This window comes from Pipistrellus kuhlii, unplaced genomic scaffold (genome assembly GCF_014108245.1).
Source record: "Pipistrellus kuhlii isolate mPipKuh1 unplaced genomic scaffold, mPipKuh1.p scaffold_m20_p_3, whole genome shotgun sequence".
Classification (NCBI taxonomy): Eukaryota; Metazoa; Chordata; class Mammalia; order Chiroptera; family Vespertilionidae; genus Pipistrellus; species Pipistrellus kuhlii.
In genome coordinates, this window is record NW_023425529.1 from 29,197,958 (window position 1) to 29,223,011 (window position 25,054).

At 38.4% G+C, this 25,054-nt stretch overlaps 1 protein-coding gene across 10 annotated transcripts in view; it reads right to left on the minus strand.

Annotated features, from left to right (window-relative positions):
• ITPR2 (inositol 1,4,5-trisphosphate receptor type 2) overlaps nucleotides 1-25,054 on the minus strand; it is a 424,574-nt gene that overhangs the window by 296,253 nt on the left and 103,267 nt on the right. For 9 of the 10 annotated variants that reach the window (XM_036459157.2, XM_045587857.1, XM_045587855.1 and 6 more), the window contains 4 exons: nucleotides 16,514-16,558; nucleotides 10,359-10,510; nucleotides 6,465-6,564; nucleotides 5,784-5,944 (listed from right to left, as the gene is read on the minus strand). In XM_036459157.2, coding sequence (XP_036315050.1) covers nucleotides 5,784-5,944; nucleotides 6,465-6,564; nucleotides 10,359-10,510; nucleotides 16,514-16,558 — 458 coding nt within the window. Of the gene's footprint in view, nucleotides 1-5,783; nucleotides 5,945-6,464; nucleotides 6,565-10,358; nucleotides 10,511-16,513; nucleotides 16,559-25,054 lie in introns of those variants that run through there. The other variant, XM_045587863.1, reaches the window with a different exon arrangement.

Below are 25,054 nucleotides of genomic sequence, written 5' to 3' on the forward strand. Positions count from 1 at the left end.
AATTTTAAAATAAATTTTTAAAAGTGTTTTTAATCCTCAAAGAGATAAAGAAAGCAATTATCTTTTAACATAGAAAGTAAGATATGAGCAATGAATAGACAGATATAGCAAAGGAACCATTAACTAAAATCATAATCATTTAAATAAAAATTTAATTCATGAAGGTAAACTATTCTGGATACATTACAAGCAAAATTAGTGATTTTTAAGACAGTATCAAAAGATATCCATAAAGCAGCACTGAACATTTTTAAAAGCTAAATTATAAAAAGGGAAGAGACAGGAGGTTGAATTAAGAGGCTCCAACGTGCATTTAATAGGAGTTACAAAAGAGAGATGACAAAAAAACACATAGAAGCAATATTTGAAGGAAAATGGCTGGAAGTTTTCCAGACTTGCTGAAGACATAATATTCAGATTAAAAGCATTCACTTAGCATCAAATAGGACAAATAAAAATAAAAGTTTTACAACAAAGAAAATAATCTATAAAATTACAAGAAAGTAAAGGGGGAAATGCAATAAAGAATAACAATCCCATTAATAGCAGAATTCTTAATTGGAACGAGAGATAACAGAAAATAATTAAATTATAACTTTAAAAGACTTCGAAGCCCTCACCAGTGTTATTAGTGATTAGAGCAATGTGCACACATGCCCCTCCCTCACCTCCCAAGACATCAAAGAGTCAAAGATTTGATTCCTAGTCAAAGGCACAGACCTGGGTTGCAGGTTCAATCCCAGCCCCAGTGAAGTACATGTGGTAGGCAACCAATCAATGTGCCTCTCTCAAATCAATGTTTCTCTCTCTCTCTCTTTCTCTATTTCTCTCCCCCTTCTCCCTCCCTCTCACTTTCTCTAAAAATCAATTGGGGTGGGGGGGGGGTGGAAATCCTCTGGTGAGGATTAACAACAAAAAGTACTAAAGAAGAATAACTTTCAATCCAACATTCCATGCATAAAGTATCACTTAAGAGTAGAGGTAAAATAAAGATATTTTCATATATGTAAAAACTAAAAGATTTATAACCTCAATGAATAAAGCATGAATTTCAGCAAGAAGAAAAGCAAACCCAGAGAGAAGTGAGATGCAAGAAATAAAGGCAAGCGGAGGAAGACATTAAGTATATTAGCAGATATAATAAATAACTGAACAACAATTTAGATGCTAAACTAAGAAAAGGTGATCCATAATAATTTGATTCTTATTTCTTTGTAATTATTAAACCCAATGAAATAAAAACTTAAAATGAAAATTAACACAGAACAATGGTTCTAGACAACTATTACAAGAAAGGTGGCAGGCAGAACATCAGCGCATAATTAAAGCTTTCTGAGGTACTTTTCTCCCCTGACATGAGGAAATATTTAATACAGGTGGAGCAGAAGCGGGTTTACAGTTATTCATATAGAAAATAATGCAATAATTAATATATAAGAATATAAGAATAAACTCTGTGTTCCATGTACTCACAACTGTAAGCCTACTTTTGCCCCACCCTGTATCTTCAAGTTTTATAAGAAAGAATATATAGTTAAAAACGTTTGCACACACAGTTTGAATTTTATGTTCTACGAACATAAGGGCAATTTCTAAATAATAAAAATATTATCTATGGCTTCTAAACCAGTAGAGAAAAAGAAAAAAAGGAGAGAAAAACATAAACATCAACCTAACAGACAGCAATAAATGGAGAGAAAAGAAAAAAAAAGCTAAAGAAATGAAAAAACAAACAAAACAAAATACCACTCAATATCAAAGTAATTCCAACACATGTATCAAAGTTGAGCAAATTAAGACTATAAGAATAGATTTTTTTAAAAACCTATCTCTCTGCTCCTCAGAGAGACATGACTAAAACAAAATGGCCAGGAAATCTGGAATAAATGGGTACCGCAGAAGAAGCATCTACTCAAATACCAAGCAAAAGATAACTCATGGAGAGATGGCAACATCAGGCAAATAAAGCTTAAGGGGACTCCCATGATGTTTCTATAGGCAGACATGAGCTCTCCGTCAGGACTGCTAATCTGGGCGCACATGCTGTTGGTTGCTGGGCTTCTGTCACCAGAACCAACCGTGAGCCCTGAAACTGCTTGAAGACAAGGCCACAGTGCGCGCTGGTCACCACTGCATACAAGCCTCAGGGCCCCTTGCCTGGCGCACACTGACAGTTTAGCAAGATGAGAAACAAATAAATATTCAACTATAAACACTGCAGAGAAACCCAGTATTTTTTTCTGCATCCCCAGAGGTAGAATCGTGGTGCAGAAATTCCGGTTTACGATTGCATGTGCCTCTTCTTCCAGCTCTAAACATAGTTAACCGCCCTCCATTTTCCCTCTTGCTGCAGCTCTGCAGAATGAGATCAAAAATTGTGATGGAAAAATATCTGAAGTTGAGGAGCACAACCCGGGAACTGTACCTCCAAAGTCTATTCCAGGGTGAAGGAAAGAGAGAATTCAAACAACACAGGCATTTTGAAAGAAATCTGCAATATTCTAACACCTTCCTTTTGACCTGGCATCATTCTTCCTGGAGTAAAAGAGTGTCTAATAATAACTTCATTCTCCAGAGAGGGGGAAAAGTCAGAGTCGTGAGGTATTTTCAGAAAGAATTTTATATTGAATTCTAAAACCGAGAAAAGTCACATAAATGTATTCAACTCTGCCAGGCAGCTTTGAATGAATTTTGATGGAAGGTGGCTTTTTCTTAAAATTACTAAATTAAGACCAATAATTGCAACTTCCTATTTCTCAAGCAAGACCTTCATTATGCTAGGATGTTTTTCTCTCTAAAACAGTAGGGAAGGAAGCAGGGGGAATAAAAATGCATAATCCCTGCTTAATCCTGATCCTTCCACCTTCCTCAGAATTAACCTTGAGAGGTTAAGATTCTCCCCAGCAGTAAGAGGAGTACCTCGCACAGGGTTACAGCCCATAGTGGTAAATGCTTATAATCCTAATCCTTGTCTGGTTTTTTTGGGGTTTTTTTTCAAGAATCACTGTAATCCCTAGCCAGGGGGACTTTGTGAGACTGAATAAACTTCTGAGCATATGTGGAGTGACAGAGACTACAAAATGGATTCATCAAAAGGAAGCGTTAATAGGTAAGAAGCAAATAACAACTGGTATCAGTATGTGCACATCGGATGGATTCCCTTACTGGTCATAACTTGGTTCTGGTATTTAATCATCCATAGCAAAGGGAGCAGTGGTTTCAGCTTCTGACCTTTACTCATTCTCCCCAGAGGAGTGGAGGTACAATTGAATGCACAATTAGTTGTCATCAATGCATTTTTGTTAGGAAAACAGGTATGAACAGAGGAAGCTGAGAAACAGCTATGCCACTTGTTTGCATAGTTATGAGTGTTTTCCCATTAACAGGGGTGGAAATGTATCTTGCGTTGTAAGATATATTTCCAGAAGTTCATAAAACATACATGTTTCATTATGGCATACTTATAATTCGAGTCCCATGAAGGCACCACCTAGAACAGGAAATGGAACATTGCAAGAGCCTCCTCTAAAGTGAGTACCATCCTGACTTCTGTGACAATTATCTCCTTGCACTTCTTTATAGCTCTGCCAATTGCTTAAGCACCCCAAATAAGAGTTCAGTTCTGCTTGCTTTGAAATCTCACAAATACTATTAGCGTGAATGAGTTTGTGTCTAGTTCTCATTCAATCCAAGATTTATTAGGTTTATCCATGTTGTTAAGTATACATAGATGCAGTTCATTTGTTTTCATTGCTATACTGTGTTCCACTGTATGATATTTACCAAGACGAGATTCACTTATTCAGCTGGTGATGGACCACTGGGTGGTTTTTAGTTTGCGGTAACTTAGAATAAGGCTGAACTTCGTTACACAATGCGTGCTGGTGCACATGTGTAGGAGCATCTTTCAGACAGATGTTCAAAATCATTCAGCCTAGTAGGGGAGCTGGTGAGTCATGGAGAGTCCGCTTCTTTTTTTGTGCATGTGCATGTGGTAATTAGCGAGATGGACCCACTTAATAAATTTTTGAGTGCACAGGACAGTGCTGTTAACTGCAGGCACAGTGTGGTGAAGCAGATCTCTAGGACTTATTCACCTTGTATAAATGAAACTTTATACCCATTAAAAGGCATCTCCTCATTTCCCCTCCCCACCTCCAGCCACTGGCAACCACCATTCTATTCTCCGTTTCTAAGAGTCAGACTATTATGCAACATGACTTACAATGGCTGAGATATGGGAAACAACTTCAATGTTTATAGATGGATGAATGGATAAAGAAAATGCAATATATATACTGAGTGGCCAGATTATGATGATCTCTGAACGCATAATAATGTGGCCAATCAGTATATATATTAGAGGCCCAGTGCATAAATCGTGCATGGGTGGGGTCCGGCCAGCCTAGCCACGGGGAGGGGATATGGGCAGTTGGCTGGCCTGCCTGCTGGTCAAACTTCTGGTCGAGGGGAAAATTTGCATATTAGCCTTTTATTAAATAGAATATACACTGAGTGGCCAGATTATTATGTGTTCAGAGATCATAATAATCTGGCCACTCAGTGTACATATAATGGAATATTACTCTACTTTAAAAATAAGAAAATCCTGTCACATGTGACAACAGGGATGAACCTGGAGGACATTATATGTAAAATAAGCCAATTGCAGAGGGACAAACACCGCATGATTCCACTTATAAAAGGAGTGCTGCCTCTTTAACTTTTCTAGTCACTATCAAACTATGTTCCAAAGTGCTTATACCAACTATCATTTCACTAGCTGTGTATGAGAGTTCCAATGTATGAAGAATTAGATAAAATATATCTATAGTGCCTAACACAGTACCAACACGAGGTATGGATAAAATAATTTAACATCTATCAATATCATTCTCTTTCTCACTTATTTCCAAAACCAGAGTTGAAGAATTAAGGATCCAGTTTCTCTGAGGAAGTTATAAGAACAGAGCGCTACAGCATGAAGACTGTTTTCTGGTATAATATATTTGGGGGGTTTTGTGGTAGCTGAGCAGAAAACTGTATCTTGAATAAGTAAGAACAAAAACAAAAATACAACTTCTTTTAGAACCTTTAGAAATCGAAAATCGCAGATCAAGTGCAGCAAAAGATACTGTGAATCTCTTATGAAACATGAAAAGGAAAGGTCAGCCCCGCCAGTGTGGCTCAGTGGTTGAGTATTGACCTATGAACCAGGAAGTCGCGATTTGATTCCCAATCAAGGCAAATGCCCAGGTTGGAGTGTGCAGGATACAGCCAATCGATGATTCTCTCTCATCATTGATGTTTCTATCTCTCTTTCCTTCTCCCTTCCTCTCTGAAATCAATAAAAACTATATTTAAAAATAAAACAAGAGGAAAGATCAGAAAGTAATGAAAAACAACTGTTTTCAAGCCAAACTAAAGTGGAAAAAATAAATATTCCACCAGATTTGAATGTCACCATTCAATCACTCACCATGACCTGCTCATCAGAATCAGGTGTGCTGCTATGGAGAGCACTCTAAAGCAGTCTTTAAAGATTCGGTGGTTTTTAAAGATTGCTTTAGAGTGCTCCCCATAGAGTATAACATATATGAGTGTATCCATTAAAAGAATATCATTGTGGTAATGGAACATTTACCTTCAACAAAAGAGGCCTTCTCTTCATCTGTGTCTATAGGAATTCTAGTACTGGTTATCCACAGATTCACCTGAGATTTACTGCAGGAGTGAACAATTGAGTCCTGATGATTTAAGAGTCACTTTTAAAAGCTACTAACCTCCTTTCATTCTGAGTTATTGTGCCATTTTCCAGCTTTTTAACCGTGGTCGCCAGCACTTTATTTGCATCATTGGCAAAATCTAAGTCTCGCACCTCAGACAGCGGGACAGACACAATAGCGAATGCTTCTTTATCTTCTTTTGTTTGGCAAGTTCCAATCTGCAATGTGGTGGGGTTTTGTCCATTCAGATGAGTTGTTTCTTTTTAAATAACCATGCAATATACTTTAAATACCAATACACTTTGAACGGTTTAAGAAATGTAAAACAGGAGTAGATACTGAAAACACATAATTCCCACCCACAACACCTTCTATGAAAGGCGAAAGGAACACAGATTGTCCATGCCCACATCCTGCCTTGTCCCCAAACGTATCCCTATCACACTTGCTCTTTGCTTTCGTTTCAACAGAGAAAGTACAGTCCTGAAATCTTCTCCCCTGACTACAGGCTGCCCCCACACCTTGGTATCTATGCCGCCTCCTCCTTAGCCTCACAGCCCAGCCAGAGCCCAGCCCTTTAGCTCAGCTACCTAAGCAGCTGGCAGACACGAGAGCATGATTAAATGAATTCCCATAATCTCTAATACTGGCGAGGATGGGTTGAAAGAAATATGTCAGTCATCCCTTAATCCTAGTCACACATGTGGTTGAAAATCAAACCATTTCAGGAAGATTTACCTTCAGCATAACAGGCCTCTCTTCCTCTGTGTCTATAGGGATACTAGTGCTGGTTACCCATGTGTTGGTACATAAATGTCTTAACCGAACGTAGGAGTTCCTAAAAGCAAAATAATATAAAACATATTATCAAGTTAGCCCACTTACATATTAATATATTTAACAATTTCATATTCAATATGAGTAGATGTATTTTAGACTAGTAATTGACTCAAGTATCGATCAGTCTGGTTGAAGGAACATTTCTGGACTATAGAATCTTTCAAGGCATGCAGCATTATTACCTAAGTGTGGTCCCTTGGCCAGCAGTGTCAGAATCACCTGAGAACTTGTTAAAAACGTAAATTCTGAGGCTTCATCCTGGTCCACTGATTCAGAAACTCAGAGGGTAAGACCCAACAATGAGTATTTTCACAGGCTCTCCATGAAATTCTGATAAATGCTAACGCGACAAGCATTGATCAAGTAACCAACTCAGTTAAAACTAATGACAGCAGTCCTTTATTTGGGGGAGGGGAGAGGTTAATCCTCACTTGAGGATATTTTTCTATTGATTTTTGGAAAAAGTAAAGGGAGAGGGAGAGACAGAGAGAGAAACATCGATGTGAGACACATCAGATTGGTTGCCTTCTGCACCCTCCACAACCAGGGCCGGGATCAAGCCTGTGCCTTTGACTGGAATCAAACCCAGGACCCTTCAGTCAGCAGGCCAATGCTCTATCCACTGAGCCAAACTGGCTATGACAGTAGTCTTTTCTGTAGTTTAATCACCTGCATGTAAAAGTACACACTGTTTATCTCATTATTCATGGATTCCACACTTGCTTTAAACAGTTCCCAAGCTCAGTGCGGTTTACTAAACCCAAGAGCAAGGTTGTGCTGTGCCTTAAGGATAAAATACTCCTGTTAGATAAGCTTTATTCAGACATGAGTTACAGAGCTAACAGCTGAGTGTTCAATGTTACCAAATCAACAGCACAGATTAAATAAGGTGTCTTTAAACAGAAATACACACAAAACAAGGTTATATGTTCAATGACTGCCAAAAATACTGTGACCAGAGGCTCACAGGAACCTAATTGTGTATTTCCTCTAGGAGCAATGGCTCAGTATTGCTACTTCATGGTACTGGGAATAATAAAGATCAACTGTATAAGAACTGTGAGAGTGCCTGAGAAAGCCAGAAGTTCTTTCAACTCAAATATAATCATTGTCGTGAATCTTCTCTTATCATTTCATTAACATATATGAGTTGTATCTATTAAAAGAATACCATTATGATAAATCCTCTGCTTTCAAGTTCCTGAGAATTTAGTAGGAAATAGACATAAATGAGTCATACAACATGAGGCAGAAAGCAATAAAAGAAAGTCAAATAAAATGCCAAGGGCACCAGAAAAAGCAAGAGGTTCATTCAACTTCATGGTTCTGCTCATTCATCAAAGTAAATAAAATAAAGACTGGTTTTCAAAAATCTAAAATAGCAAAGATCCATCCATTGTCCAAACAATCAGAAGTTTTAAAATAACTGTCTTACCATCTTCTGCATTGATTTACCCAGGAGATGTTATTTAGATTCACTTGTCTTCCCAACTGTCCTTTAAGCATCTGGAAAGTGTGGGCCACCTCTTATTCAGCCCTATGGCTGCTGCCCCTACTCTTACTCCCATACTTGTTCAATATTTGCTATTGAGTCAACCTAGATTGCTGGGTTCCAAACTAAAGATATTTTACACTTCAGTATAATTTCATATTTTGCAAGAATATGAAAATGGATAATTCATTTGCCACACAAATATGTTGCTATTAAGATCTTGATATAATCTGAATGTCTGAAACATGAAGACATTGTAGCCTCGTGGTTAAGAGTAAAGACTTTTTTAGTTCCCACATTTCTGGATCAAATACCTGGGTAATGATTTTAAAAAGTAAAGCCTGCATCCCACAGCCTAACCTCTGGTTGCACTGGCCAGAGCAGAGAGATCCCAGTGCTTCCCAGTGATTACAATATTCAGTCCACTTGAAAAGCCCTGCTCTGTCTCTCGTTCCTTATTTGTAAGAGTGCTGCCAGGAATAAATAAGGACTTGGCAGGGCTTAGCACTTAGAAAGTGCTCAAGAGCTTTAGCATAAGTGTAGTTATTATTAAGTGCTCATTAACATTCGCTTTAATATAATTAATGACAAATGAATCTGTTCATACAAAATTCCGTTCTACACTGAGAAAGGCTTCAAAGGTTCTAAGTAGTAATAGATTAACTCTTATATAAAGCAAGGCTCAGGGATTTGTATGCACTTTATAGTAGTAGCTTTTCATCACTTCCCTAAGCAAACTTCTTGGTCAGAGTTCAAGAAGGACTCCATTTTGCTTTTAAATCTAAAAGGATGAAAGTCTTATAAGGATTAAGATCCCAATACTGAGAAGAGAAGGCCAGAGACCTGGGTCAGGTAACAGCTTCAGAGGGAATCTTATAGGCTGGCAGAACAGGGAAGAGTGAGGTACACCTCACAGGAAAACAAGATCTGGGCAATATTTCTCCTGAATGAGAATAACCACAAAAGCCTCTGGGAAGTTCAAGGAGCAGGGTTCCTCAGCAGTGTTAGAAAGCAGCGTTTTATACTCCCGGAAAGCAACCTATAATGTCCGCATTTAGTGTAAGGACCATAAGCCTCACCACTGTCATTTGACCAAGGCCAAGTACAATAATGCTCTATCAAGGACAATTTAGAACTATCCACTAGACATAATAATATGGGCAAGACTCATCTGTGCATCAAAGGCAGCGATTTTCAACTGGTGTGCTGCAAGAATTTTTAAAACATGGAACAACTGACCTCTTTTCCCTTAGTCTGTCAAACAGAAAAATAACAGCCAACACAACAATAGCTGTCTGGTGTGAATGAAATCAAATTAAGGCCTATTTTTCCGTCAGATCTGGAAAAAAATATGATGTATTTTTTGGTGTGAGACAGAATTTTAGTAACTAGTTTGTGTGCCATGAGATGAAAAAGGTTAAAAATCGCTTATCTAAGAGAGTGCATCATTATACTATTGATGGAAGGCAGACGAATGTAGGCAAAAGAGGTTTACTAAAGTAATCAAATACAAGCAAAAGAATGTAAGATGTTTTCTTACATTACGTTCTAGCTACCATTACCAATCCTCCTTCCCTTTTCTTTTGCTCACTTAGGTCCAACTTGTCTCCCAGCTGGTCCTTCAGGATACATGGTAAATTTCAGGATTTTCCCATTTCATATTCCTGCTGCTTAAAACACTCCTAATATAGAGAACTGAACCCTGAAATCATTCAGATAGTTTCTCAAATGTCCTAACTCAAAGGCCATTTCTGAATACCTAATAGAACTCTCTCCAAACTCTGCAATTTTTCTTCAAAGCATTTTCATTACCTGACCTTATATTTTATGTTTGCATATCACCTCTCTCCCTCATTTAAATTTAAGTTCATGTTGTTTTCCCAATGCCAAGTGCAATGCCTAGGATTTCATCAATGTTCAATAAAGACTTGTTGACTGAGTGACTGATTGAATGAATGAAAGCTATCTGGGATTTAATACAATAAAAATAAATTATATCAATATTAATAGAAAGCTTTGAGATTATTTTCCATTTTAGTAACCAAAATCCATGAAAGCAATAATAAATGAATGCTATGTATTTTTCAGAATTTTTTTGAATAATTTTGAGTGAAATTATTCAAAGAAACTATGTGAACCTACTCACAAAAGAGGCATGATTTGTTACACACTTTATTCTTCACTTATGCTCTCTCCCTTTATATCACAAAAATTATATAACATTATGGTTTTTAATGTCTTACCTATGAGTGAAATTATTCAAAGAAGCATTATCACTTAACCATAATTTGTTTTCTTACCTAGGAACCAGGCAGTCAGCTCTCTGAAGAGTGGTGGCATCCAGTTCAAAGAGGGACGCAATGTCATTCCCATGTGGGACTGAGACCAAGGTGTACATGATCTTCTCCCCAGCCTGGCGCTTCTTCTTTGAAGTTGGAAGATCTCCATCTCTCTGTTGAGGAGATACAAGACTATTTACTTTTATCAGATTTCCGGCTAAACTCTCCAGTTCTTTGGATATAAGGTTTAAATTTGCATGTTATTTCTTCATTGGATTATAGCGATGTGTATTTCACATTAACCAAAAATAGCAGGTCACGCCTGACAGCCTCTGAGGCAATTATTATCAACAGTGCTAAGCCTCACTCTCCTGGAGGGGTGGCTGAATCTGGGCAAAGTATCCAGGCACTGAAAGTCACAATCGTTCTGGTCCCTTCCTTTAGTAGACCTATTTACATAGTAGTAATTTTGACCATTCCACATTTAAAACAAACACAATGAAGAAGGAGTGTGTTGAATCATCGAGATTTCATGTCAAAGAGTCAGCATGACAGTGTTTGAGAGCTCCTGCCTGAATCCAAAACCATAAATGGGACATTAACCTGGAGAGAAGGAGAATCACCTGCAACATTCCCATTCAACTCATTGGCTAGATCCATTAGAACCAAGAACATATTACAATAACATATGAAGTGAAATAAAGTGATCATCACAAATAAAAGCCTTCATGCTGATGTGAAACTCAGTCAATATTTGTAGGACACCCTTACCATTTTAAGCAGGCAACCACACAAGATTGACGATTAGGTATTTCTACTTGAACTTCCCCACGTCCCAATCCTTTGTGGAAGAATTTGATGCACAAGAGACCAAAACATAATATAAGTGTGGTAATCAAGTACAGAAATATAATTATTTATACATATTTATTGAAATTTATTAAATTTTAAAATGAGAGGGAAAGAGAGAGAGAGAGCACCATTTTCTACCATCATACGAAGTTGCTCAAAAGGCAAATGAATGCAGTCCATATCCAACCACAAGCATTTATTTAATGGCTGTTATGACAATAAAGTATTATATTACACCTGATCATTGCAAAACATTCACTTGCATTTCCATCCCAAGATTGTGAATAGCATGTTCCCTGCACCAGAAAACACTTGTAGTATCATTCTGATGTCTTCTGCAAATGGCGCACAAACTGGTAGCACCTCTCATCTGTGAACAGGCAGAGAAATTGCCAGGGTTTTGCTTTGAACCTAGAACTACTCTAAAAAAGTATGTCTATTAAAAACTCCAGAGTCAATAAAATATTTGTAAATCATATATCTGATAAGGGAATTATATCCAAAATATATAAAGATCACTTACAACTCAATCGTAAAAAGACAACCCAATTAAAAATTGAGCAAAGGCTTTCAATACACATTTCTCCATAGGAAACACACAAATGGACAAAAAGCACATATGATGATGCTCAGCATCATTAATAATTAGTTAAATGGACTAGGATGGCTATAATCACAGAGACAGACACTGACAACTATTGGTGAGGATGCTGAGAAATCATAACACTCATGGACCACATGAAAACTTGTACATGAATGTTGGTATCAGCATTATTTATAATAGCCAAAAAGTAGAAAGAACCCAAATGTCTATCAAATGATAAATGAATAAACAAAATGTGGTATAATCACACTGGAATATTATTTGGTCATAAAAAAAGAATGAAATACAGATATATTCTACAACACACATGAATCTTGAAAACACTATGCTAAGTGAAAGAAGCCAGACCCAAAAAGCCATATATTGTATGAATCCATATGTGAAGTGTCCAGAAGAGGCAATTCCATAGCTACAGTAGATACGTGATTGCCAGGGCCTGGGCATGAGGGGAATGTAACAAATATAGCTATTTGGAGGGATGGTAAAACCTCTTACCATTGCCTCGTGTCAATGCAACAAATTAGCATTCCAGGCTTCTTGGAGGAATCCCGTATGTCTAAAAGGAATATGTGTCATCTAATTTCCTAAGCCCTGCACACCAATCTTATAATTATAATTTAGCCTTTAATAATATAGATTTTCCTTCAAGGAGTAACTGATTCAATGATTTAGGTATACTTAGCAGCTGAAAGTTGGCATTGTGGTTTATACATCAGTCCTTTGTGAGTTCATTTAGCAAGAGTCGATCCACCTGTATGCACTCCCCTTCTTCAATGGTAATAAAATGAATTTTCTAGACTTATGAAAAGACCTTGAGATTGCCCTCCTACCCAATCCTCCTTGGTAACATCTCCCAGTGGGGGTCCCAACCAAAGTCGTCAGAGACCTACTTTATACTGAACACTAAAAATCTTTTCTAAGCATGGAAAAACCTCACTTCTTGGGGCTAATTTTAAAAGGTCACTCTGAGTTACTCACTATTTAAGACCCATGGTTTAATTTTAATTACATAGGATAAGTGGAATCTACTACTGTACTACTAAATAATTTACTTAGGTGCTTGGGGGGAAAAGCTTTAATGAATAGATAAGTTTCATTTATAAATAGCCTAATAATTGTTAGTGTGAATAAGAGCTTTTAACCTGTTAAGAAATTTTTAAAGAGTGCTGCATTCTTACATTTTCTGCTTCCAATCTCTTAAACTCTCCTTCGGAAACAGTCTGACAGTAAAATTCAAGCCAGACCCTCAATATTTTTAAGGAGTAAAATATAAATAATGGGCGATAGATATCACAAGTTTTAAATGTATGGCTCAAGCCTCATTGTATAAGAAATTCAGTCTCACAGTTCTGTAACACAAAGACAGTTCTGCTCAAAATTATGTGTCTGTGGCTTTTGTATATAAATCCACACCATTTTTTAAGTGGGAAAAAGACCCAAAAGCACTAGCTCCCCACAGAGAATTACAGAAGCACCAGGCCTTCCCTCTTGCATCCTGAGAATCCATTAAGGTACAACAGAGCTTAGACAGGTGCTAAATTTAAAATCAGCTAGCTATCCAAAACACTCAATTTAGGGAATGCAGTGCCTCAGAATATTAACCCAGTCTGCTGGGCTCTTATAAAACGAGCATTTTCACTTGGAAGAAAAGGCAGGCAGCCTCCCGCGTTACAGGAGTTGAAAATCCCTTCTGAAAACCAGGCCCATAAACTCCAGGCTTTGCCTGGCTTCGCCTGCCTGTCCTTGGGCAGCTCGGCAGTTAGCCTCCTGTAACACCTTCTCTGTTGACTCACATGTGAGTCATCGGATTTTTAGCAGAGACATCACGTTGCAATTCTGTTGTTTGGAGCCAGAGACATTCTGTAAGAAACAATGTATGCGTTTTCGGGGCTGATTCAGACCTGTGTGAGGCCACAGGCGCATAATGATGTGCAGGCATCTGTGTTTCTGTTCAGACCCTCAGGGGCTCTGCCTGCTGACTTTATGTAACAGACACGATCCTGCCATTTAAAGCTGCAGACGCTTCTTTTGCCATGGTTCCTCAACAATCCGTTATTCTCAAACAAAACCTCAATATGACCCCTTTTTCTTTTCCTTATCACACTACCACTGATGACTATAGAGTCAAACTCAAGGAAATGTTTTACTTAGACGTGACAGATGGTGGTCTTTCAGAATCCGGTACACACCAACCCACTCACCCACCCCACGCCCCCAAAAAAGAAAATTCTACAGAATAGAATTTTCAAGTTTCATAGTTCCTAGAACATTTTTGTTTGTGTATGTTTATATACAAAGACTGATGATTCTCACCCTAACCCGTTTGGCTCAGTGGACAGAGTGTCGGCCCATGGACTAAAAGGATTCCGGGTTCATTTCTGATCAGGAATGCACGGTGGTTGTGGGCTTGATCCCCCTACTGTGTGCAGGAGGCAGCTGATCAAAGTTTCTCATCGATGTTTCTAACTCTCTATCCTTCTCCCTTCCTCTCTGTAAAATCAATAAAAATGAATTTTAAAAAAAGAAAAAAGGGGGGGGGGGGAAGACTGATGGTTCTCAACAGGAAGAAAGTCTGGTCCCCAGGAGGGCATTTGGCAATTCCCAGATACACTTAAGAGTTCTACAGCTTGGGATAGGAAGAGCCACCACGGCTGGCATCCAGTGAGTATAGCGCCCCTGGAGGCTGCTGAACATCCTGCGATGCAAAGGAAAAGCCCCCACAACAAAAAAATCATCCGACCTAAGACATCAATATTGCTGAGGTCAAGAATCCTCAGCACAGACAGAAGACACGCCCTTGAAAAAATCAGACCACATCCCACATAAACATGGTCATGCTCAAATGGGCGGTGCCATCTCCCCAAAACCGCCTTCAACGAGCCATTTGAAAAGATGCTGCCTTTCAAAGAGAAGAAACAAATGACTGTCAGGTTTCCGGTCAGGCTTGACACAGCTCCAGTATTTACAGAGTCCCTGTGGATGCCTTACATTTGTAAGACTGGAAATAACAGGCTCTTTTGTAGAATAAATACAGCAATTTGGGTCTTAATGGGAGCTCTGACACACACCACCTCACTTCAGCAGCACCATGCATTAACCTTTGACACTTCATGCACGGAAGGCAGCGTTTTGATAAAGGTTGATAAATTACAGGGGAAATATCAACTGGATATTAAACAGACAACACAGGGAAAATTAGGAAAGAGAGTAATTAGCAAGGTCACAGTGAACTCGGTGTTACTGGAGCCCAGATCTGAGGTGAGAGGGAATTCTCTTCTGCTTTGGGAAATTGGTTTCATTTTTCATAGGTGAAACTCTAGCTGCTCCTTTGTTTTCTATTTTTTACATAGAAACGTAATTATTGCTAGGTGGTAAATGGTCTATAAAATGAGGAGCCTTATTGTTAGCTTTATTGTTCCATGTTCTAGGTTTTATTTACTTTCAAGCTGGGGATTTTTGGAGAGGAAAAGAATAGAATAAAATATAAAATGCCTTCACTTGGATGTGTCTCTGAGATGACAGATGACATCCAGTCATAAACTTCTACAGCAAAGGCAGAACCACCTGTGTGACCTGCAATTAAAGTATTGCTCAAACAAAAGAGTGCCCTTTCTCACCGTTAGAGGTGAGTGAAGAAATTATATTCCAGAATCAAAAGGAAAAAAAAATCTATCACGTCTAAGTGAAAGCTTAACTAACACAAAGAGTGAACTTTCATGGATTTATTACTTATATTCTTTATGCTGCTCCATAAACTTTCATACTCTCTGTTCTCCCACTCAGCTCTGCCCAGAATTATTAGCGGCACCACCAAGTAGTATGTAGCTGAAAGGAGATGAGCTCAGAAATTCAATTCAATTCAATTGCACTATTTGAAACTTTGATATGATGCCCTTTGAGTAGGATATCAGAAAAATTAGTCATCTAGTTGTTTGATACTTCCATGTCCCCCTGTAAGTAGAACACAGATTATACCGAATAAAAAGATTGGCCCTAACCAGTTTGGCTCAGTGGATGGAGCAATGGCCTGCGAAATGAAGGGTCCCAGGTTCAATTCCAGTCAAGGGCATGTACATTGGTTGTGGGCACATCCCCGGTGGGGGGTGTAAAGGAGGCAGCTGATCGATGTTTCTCAACAATGTTTCTAACTCTCTACCCTTTTCCCTACCTCTCTGTAAAAAAATCAATAAAATATGTTTTTTTTAAAAGATTGTCCTACTGTCCTATTTAAATATGATGCCATGATTCCATTTTTCCTGCCTAACTTTTTCTCATTTCTGAAAACTAACTCTAGACCAACCATATCTCTCAGATGCTAGCTGCCTTCAGTGTTCAATCACAAATGGCTTTCAAGTTGCTAGAAATATCCCTAAATATCCACTAGTACCATGTTTCCCCGAAAATAAGACATCCTCCGAAAATAAGACCTAGCACATGGAAAGATAAGACATCCCCTGAAAATAAGACCTAGTGCAACTTTGAGAGAAAAAATTAATATAAGACACTGTCTTATTTTCGGGGAAACAGGGTAGATACCTTATAATCTAAGCCGTATCATTCATCTTTCCCCTTTTAGCTTTGAACCACAGCCTCTACTCAGAGAATCTCCCTCAGAGACTCTTGTCTTGAAATTTCCTATTAACTTTTCAATTTGTTCATATAAAATATAAACAATATATTTGGGATTTGTTTGGGGGGTGGGCAAAACAATTCTACTCACCACATTTTTTCCTTCATTTTGGGCATCTCGATAATCAGGATTAAGCTAAAAAACAAACAACAACAAAAACTAGTTTGAACTGCTATTAAAAGCACATTAACAAGATCAATGATCTTTAATTCAGTTCACTATTGTACCCTTAACTAAGTATAATATGAAAAGAAGCTAAGAAAGAAACCATTAGCAAACATTACAATTTAAAACATCACCTTCAAACTTTAGTTGAAGACAGGAGCTAAAATGCCAGGTGTATGGGCTTTATAAGAAGAGTTGACATCTTTGAACGGTGAGAGCTGACAATCCTACCTCCTCTGAAGAAGCATTCAAATGAGTTCACTTTACAAACCACAAATTCTACCACTGACTAATAACTCAGACACCAGTTTTCAAAAATACAGCAAAGGAAAGTTTTAACAATGAGTCAAGATCATGCTCCACAAGCTATACACACAAGAAAAGAAAATTGGAAAGGGGAGAAATATATCAGATATACTAGTGGCTTAGTGCACAAAATTTGTGCACAGGGGTAGAGGGGTAGTTTCCTTAGCCCAGCCTGCAGCCTCTCCAATCGAGGAACCCTTGAGGGATGTCCTACTGCTGGTTTAGGCCCAATCCCTCTTGCAATCTGGGACCACTTGCTCCTAAACATTCACATTCCTGCCTGCCTGATACCCCTAACTGCCTCTGCCTGCCTACCTGATCACCCCCAACTGCCCTCCCCTAAAACCTGATCTTGCCCCCAACTACTCTCCCCTACAGACCTGATCGCCCCTAACTGCCTCTGCCTGCCTGATTGCCCTTAACTGCCTCCCCTGCTAGCCTGATCTCACCCCAAAAGCCTTCCTGCCGACCTGGTTGCTCCCAACTGCCCTCCCCTGCCAGCCTGGTTGCCTCCAACTGCCCTTCCCTGCCATTCTGGTTGCCCCAAATGCCCTCCTCTGCTGACCTGATCTCTCCCCCAACTTCCCTCCCCTGCTGGCCTGATTGCCCCTAACTGCCTCTGCCTCAGCCCTCACCACCATGGTTTTGTCCGGAAGAAGTCCGACATCCGGAAGATGGTTTGTTGATCCAATCTAATTAGCATATTACCCTTTTATTAGAATAGATATCAGATATGTGAGCTAATATGAGAACTAGTGAAACAAGCAAACAACAAAATACGTCTGTGGGCTTGGACTGTGGAGTTTAGTGTCATTCCAATAAGAAAAATGAATTTTACACATGTGTTGTCTTTCAGACTGCAAACTTTTCTTTTAATAATTAATATAGGGTTGCTGCTTCAGCGAATTTATTAAAGTGATAACAGTGAGGATGAGGAGAAGGTTGAGTTGGAGAAGTGGGGAAAAGAGAAGCTACACAAATAAATCTCTGGCTATATAAATTCACCAATATTAACTAAAGGCCAAATAAATATATACATGTTTCAATGTATGTTGTAATTATACTGTTGCTTTCCTTCTCTAAATATAATAAGGACAGTAATTATTAACATAAGTAAACTAAGGACAAATTGAAAATGTATTTCTCAAAAAGAAGATAAAAGACATGGTCATATGGAGATTCCTGACTATTTTACTACTTTAAAGAAAATATTTCCTTATGTTAAAAATAAATTATAAATCTGGATTGGGGAAAAAAGATTTAATACGCTATCCAATCAATTATCCAAAAACTATTAACAGAGCGTTTATAATGGGTAAAGTACAGTGGCATATGGTATTTTAGGAAATACAAAGAGAATATGGTCCCTGACCACGAGACCATATAATCTAGGAGGAGAAATAAGACATAAATACAGTTAGCCTAAATACAAAATAGAATGTGGCAAGAGATATAAGACAGAAATGAATAATTTATAAATAATATAGGTCAGAAGGAGGAATCTGTGGTCAGAAAATTTATTCAAGAATAAATGCATGCCCTGTTTGGTGAGTTCAATGGTTAGAGCATGAGCTTGTGCATCAAAGGGTCTCCAGTTGGATTCCCAGTCAAGAGCACATACCTGGATTGCAGGCTCAATCCCAGGACCCTGTCAGGGTGAATGTGGGAGGCAACCAATCTATCTGTCTCTTTCACATCTGTCTCCTCTTCTCTTGTCTCTCTCTCTTTTCCTTCCTCTGTCTAAAATCTAAAAAAACCAAAAACAAAACAAAACAAAACAAAACAAAAACCCTGACTACATTCATGGAGAAGGTAGCATTTGAGAAAAGCCTTGAAGGATGGGCAGAATTGTAACTGGCAAAGAGGGAAAGAAGGAGGGAAGCAGACAGGCAGTGCAAGGGAGTGAGTGCCATGTAAGTGAGAAGATGAGATTTGCTCAGAGAAGACCCATAAATGTCACTTAAGCAATATTTTTTATGCTTTTAACGGTTAATCCTTCCTCCCTATAATTATCCTATTAGAAGTGATTCTTAACCCCTTTTCAGAGGAGGCCCTGGGGACACATCAAAGGAAGTATTTGTGCAAAGTCTCTGTGCTGGGGAGGGGCAGGGCGATTTGGAAGCACTGGTCTGAAGGTTCCAACGCCACGTCTTTTAGTTCGACAGCATCACTCCCTTCCTGCCTCCTAAGGGGGAGAGGTGTGGCCTAGGGTGGAAAGGAAGTCCAGCACAGACCAATGGGGATTGGAAGCCCCGGGCTAACAGGTTTGCATCTTCAGAATAATTTTGAATATCTTTGAGAAAACATTTGCAGAAACAAGACATTAAAAATCCTCAACTGGCCATGGAGACAGAGGATGAAAGAGACAAAGTAGCCAAGGCTGGAGTAAGAGGTAGTAGAGAGCCAACAAAAATAGCAGTGCTGACAAGGGAAGGAGAACATGAATACAGAAGATTTTACAGATTCAGACAGTGGAATCTAAAGGTGTAAACTAAGAGAGAAAAACATGTTTATCATGACTCTCAAGTTTGTAACCCTGAACTAAGAAAATTCACTATTTTGCAGTAAAATAATTCCATCTTAGATATATATATATATATGTATATATATAGATAGATAGATAGATAGATAGATATAGATATAGATATAGATATAGATATAGATATAGATATAGATATAGATATAGATATAGATATAGATATAGATATAGATATATAACTTAGAGAGAGAGAGAGTTTATATGAGTTTCAATGGCAGTGGGGCATCTGAGATCAAATTAATGGACCACTAAAGCCATGGGAGTGAGTGACAACAAGAGAATACAAAGAACCAAAACCCACTTCTAACCTTGGAAGGGAGTTCTCATTTAAATGGCCAAAGAGGACTAGAAAGAAAAGTCACATAGAGAATGTCACATCAGGATAGAAAAGTGGCAGGCAGAGAGTGTAGAAACATCTAAGCAGTGGAAGTCATGGTCGTACCACAATCAAATGAAAGACAACTACAACTTCCATCTAACACAATAGCAAGAAACAAACCAAAAACATGTAAGTTCAAAAGAAAAATGTTAATTTTTAATAATAGAATGTTCTTTAATCTATTACTCTTGTACATGACATTAAAGTCATTAAGTCACTATGTGTGTATTCTTAAATGTTCATATATGTATATTCCTCTTACTAATTACTGGCCTTTCAGATTCAATCTATTATTATGATTAATAAGTCTAAACAAAAAGAAGAATAACATTTACTAAATGCTTATATTGCCAGGCACAATTTATATTTTGATATATAATTTTTACTTAATATATTAGTATAATATCTGCTACATAAATATTTGTGTATACAGGATCAGGTATGTATGTTCTATTGTATTTATGTGTGTGTGTGTGTGTGTGTGTGTGTGTGTGTATGCATACATATCCATATACATACATACAAACCCTGCTCTCCAGATAAATTTAGGGATATTTAAAACTATAGCCCTAATAATGATAACATCATATGCCAATGTACAGGATCTTGAATACTGTTTTTAACTAATTAATTAAATCCAAAGGCCATTGCATATTTAGAAAATAAGTATTTACTGCCATCTGGTGGAAGTTTTGCCTACCTACAAACAAATAAGCAAGTTAAAAAGGCAATATAAAATCTTTAACTGGTAGCATTATTTTTCACTACTCAAATCTATCCTGCTTTAGTAATATTCAAAGAAAGAAGGTGTAGAAAGCAGATCATAAATTGTGATGCCTGATTTATAATTCTTCCCATGACTGGGAAGTACTATTTACTGAGGCTCCCTTATCATATTCAAAATTAATAAAATTACACTCTCCCCCAGAGATATGGCTGTTAACTCTCCTGTACCAATAGGTGACAAGAGTAAAAGATCTATGGCAAACTGGCGGTGAGTGTGCTGACAGCTGAAAATTGTGCTGTGTATGCCACCTTTTTACATGAATGGCCCACAGAAACAGATATTATAGGGAGAGAACTGAACCATAATGCAGTACCTGATGAAGTCACAAATATATTATTTCATTCATAATTAAATACTTTATTCCACATTTTGTCCACAGTTTTATAGCACTGTGTAGATCTCCAAAACAAATCTTGAATTCTATAAAGCAGTACTGTTGGAATCTCTAAATTGAATAAGGGTCCCTGCTTACTTTAGTATCTATGATATTGTGAATTATAATAAAGAATAAATATTGGGTGTTCAGCTCTTTTCTAGCACAGAGCTTCTAAAACCCTTGGAGTTTCCTAGGTGGTGAGAGAGATAAAGGTGTCTTTTGTAACATTAAAAAGTTGACTTTGGAATGCCCCTAGGTAGCCTAAGGATGGAGGCTATGATTGCAGGGTTGGGACTTTACAAGGCAGGATGGTGACTTGTTCACCAAAGGCCAATGATTTAATCAATCATCCTATATAATAAAAGTATAATATGCAAATCTACCGAACAGTGAAACAATTGGTTGGCAGGAGGTGGGGCCAAAGAGCAGGTGGGGCCAGGACAGCCAAGGTGCATGCCAATGGGCAGAGGGAGGGGATGGCGATGGGGTGGAGGGGCGGTGACCAGCAGCAGGGTGATGGAAGCTGTCCTGCTCGGTCGCCTCCTGTAGTGGGAGGCCAGACTGCAGCTCCCTGCTGGGAGCAGGCCTAAGTGTCAGTTGGACATCCCCTGAGGACTCCTGGACTGCAAGAGGGTGCAGGCCAACCTGAGGGACCACCCCCCTCAGTGCACGAATTTGCATGCACCAGTCCTCTAGTAACTATATAATGAAGCCTCCATAGAAATTCAAGAAGACAGGGCTCATCTTCTGACTAGCTTATTTTGCTTAGCATAATACTCTCCAGGTCTCTCCATGCTGTCTCAAGGGTAACAGATCCTTCTTTCTTTTGTTTCCCCTTTTTAAAATATCTTTATTGTTGAGAGTATTATATATGTCCCCTTTTTTCCCCCACCTACTCCCTCAAGCCTACCCTTACCCCCCGCTTCGGGCCCTCACCACCCCACTGGCTGCATCCATGGCTTAAGCAAAGTTTTTGGTTAATTACCTCCTACCCATCCACCCTCCTCCGCCTTCCCTCTGAGATTTCGCAACCTGTTCCATGTTTCCATGTCTCTGGATCCACTCCATTCATCAGTTGATTTTGTTACTTAGATACCACATATGAGTGAGATCATGTGATACTTGTCTTTTTCTGACTAGCTTTTTCACTGAGCATAATACTCTCCAGGTCCTTCCATGCTCTCTCAAAGGTTAAGAGGTCCTTCTTTTTGACAGCTGCATAGTATACCATGATGTAAATATACCACAGCTTCTTTATCCACTCATCTACTGATGAGCACTTGGGCGGTTTCCAGATCTCTTAGCTATTGTAAATTATGCTGCTATGATCATAGGGGTACATACATTCTTTGTGATTGGTGTTTCAGGTTTCTTGGGATATATCCCTAGTTCCTCTTTAAGCACAGATTTATTTGAAACACAGTTCTTTAAAGATAAAACCTATTCTCTTTAGCTTAATATATGTGGCCTGAAAAAGGTAGCTGCCCTCTATTTTTGGACCCACCCCTCTCCTCCAACCTTCTACCACCACACCTACATGTGACATATGTATTGTACATGGAACTCATTTGTACAATACCCCCGGCCTCCTTCCCTGTGGAAAAGCTGTCCCCACTGCCTGAGCACACTCTTTCGCACCTGCCTTCCTCTTCCACTGGCAAGTCCTCCTCTGGCCTCCTCCCCCTTCCTTGTACCTCCCTGGCACCTTTATCAAAGTTGTGTTGCACTTCAGTGCTTTCTCATAAGCCAGCCACAATCCAATTTTCTGCAATACATTTATCTCACAGTACTGAGAGCTCTTCAAGGGTGGAAAATAGATTTTTCTAATGACATCACTGGTATCTACCAAATGTTTACAAATAGCTGTCCAATCCCGACCTCCAGAGTAGATGCCAGGATCAACTTCCAACTTCACTCCTGTTACTAATTAGATCCCTTCAAACACTTCCTTTTAAAGCCTACAAACAAAGGGTTTGTCACTCAGTAATTCTGGTTGGAACCCATTTCTTTCAGCTGCCCTCTCTTTTTACATTATTTAGACATTCCACATCTCTATCTGTCTCCTTGGTAATGTCAACAAGGATTTCCCTTTTATTTCTCTGCCAACCTGGGTGTATTGCTTTATTTGAGAACCATGGAAAAGTTCACCTCAAGCAAGAGCCTTCTTTAGTTAATCTCACACGAACCTGACTCTACCTGCACACACACATAATCAGCCCTCCACGACCTTGCCCGCTGATAATCCTGTGTCATCTACTATGTGCTGCTTTCTACACTAGACAGTTCAGAAAGGGCAAGGACTAAGTCCTCTGTTTCCTGCTCTACCTGCAGCATTCTCTACCGGGCTGTGTAGTTCATGGGCACTAAAGAAACCTATTAAGCAGGTCTGAAACCTTAAAGATGGTGTTTGCTGTTTTATAAGTTCCAAAATAATTACAACTCCAGCATTTTCAACATCACAACATGTGTGTCTTACTTTTTAAGTAGTCTCTGGATATTAAAATAAAATGAATAAAAGCCATGGAGCTTTTTCTCTCTTATAATAAAACAAGTGCTCCTAGGATGTTACAACTCAGCAGTTGGGAACTCCCCACCCCGCCTCAATGACATGAACAATGCTTTACAATGAAAGATCTGGGCATCTTTAAAAAGCAAAAGGATGATCATTGTTTTTCAACTGTCACAGGCTAGTTTCCACCTATTGTTGAAAATCAGTGTTTTGTCAAGCGGCAGTGACTACAACCGCTGTGACTTCGCCACACCTCTGGACACTTTCCCACCAGCAGCACAAGCGGCTGAGGTAGGACTTGTCTGGACAGAGCCGACATATGAAGTGTAAAACCCCATCTAATGAATGTCAGTATGTTGAAACTATGACTTCTTTTTTGACACTACAATACTACACAGAATCACCCAATCTGTTATACTAATTAAAGTCAGTAGAAAATAGATCCCTAGCTTTTAATTTTCAGATACATGTTAATGCTTAATTCTCCTTCTCTCACCTTGCCAAAAAAAAATATGTTATCTAAAGTATTAAAGATGACAGAAGAGATCCTACAAACACATCAGACTCTTTAATGAACGAAATAGCATCTGACATTTGAAGTCGTGTTCTCTAGAAATACAATGAAAAGATAATCCTTCAAGTTCTGTACAGGTCTGAGCTGCTTTCTACTTTTCAGTGTTTAATGAGTTCATTTACCGTATTTTTCGGACCATAAGACGCACCAGTTTTTAGAGAACGGAAATGAAGAAAAAAAGATTTTGAAACAAATAGTGTCCTAAAATATTTTATGTGCATTAAAACCCAACATCACAGTCATAAACACATGTAATCAACCCTGTAAAGTAAACAGCAGCATTTAGAACCATTTTAGAGCCGGGCAAGCACACAGAGACCACACAGAGCCGGGCAAGTAAAAAAACTTTTTTTTTTTAAAGTATATGTGTAGGCTATATTTGGACCATAAGACGCAGGGACTTCCCCCTCCCCCCCCACTTCTGGGGGGAAAAAAGTGCGTCTTATGGTCCGAAAAATACGGTATGTATTGAGGACATGGATCTTCATTAAAGTTAATCAACAATTTAATTCTTAAGAATCCAATTGAATGTATCAAATGACACAGTTTTAATTACAGAAATTAATGAGGAAAACTAACAATATGTAATTATATCGTTTTTGTAGACAACATCTGTAGCTAAAACATCCATTGATTGAAAAGTGAATTAAGAAAAAGAACAATGAACATAAAAGCCAAAAGAATTTTAATCCTAGTTTATCTTTTTTGAGACAACTAGTAGACTTTTCTAATTCTTATTCTGGATAAAAATTTTCTACCTGACTACTTATAATAACTTTGCTTCAAACAGTTTTCAAAAAACTTCAAAACAAGTATAAGAAGCCCATAAATTGCAACGCTATATTTCATTCAGCTGAAGGGATTCATAAATAATGAGTCAGGTATATATAAAATAAGAAGAATCCTCATTTATCACATAATAAAATGAATCATGCCACTTACCTTGAGCCATGTACTCACTGTGCCAAGCACTTTACCTCATTCAATTCTCTTAGT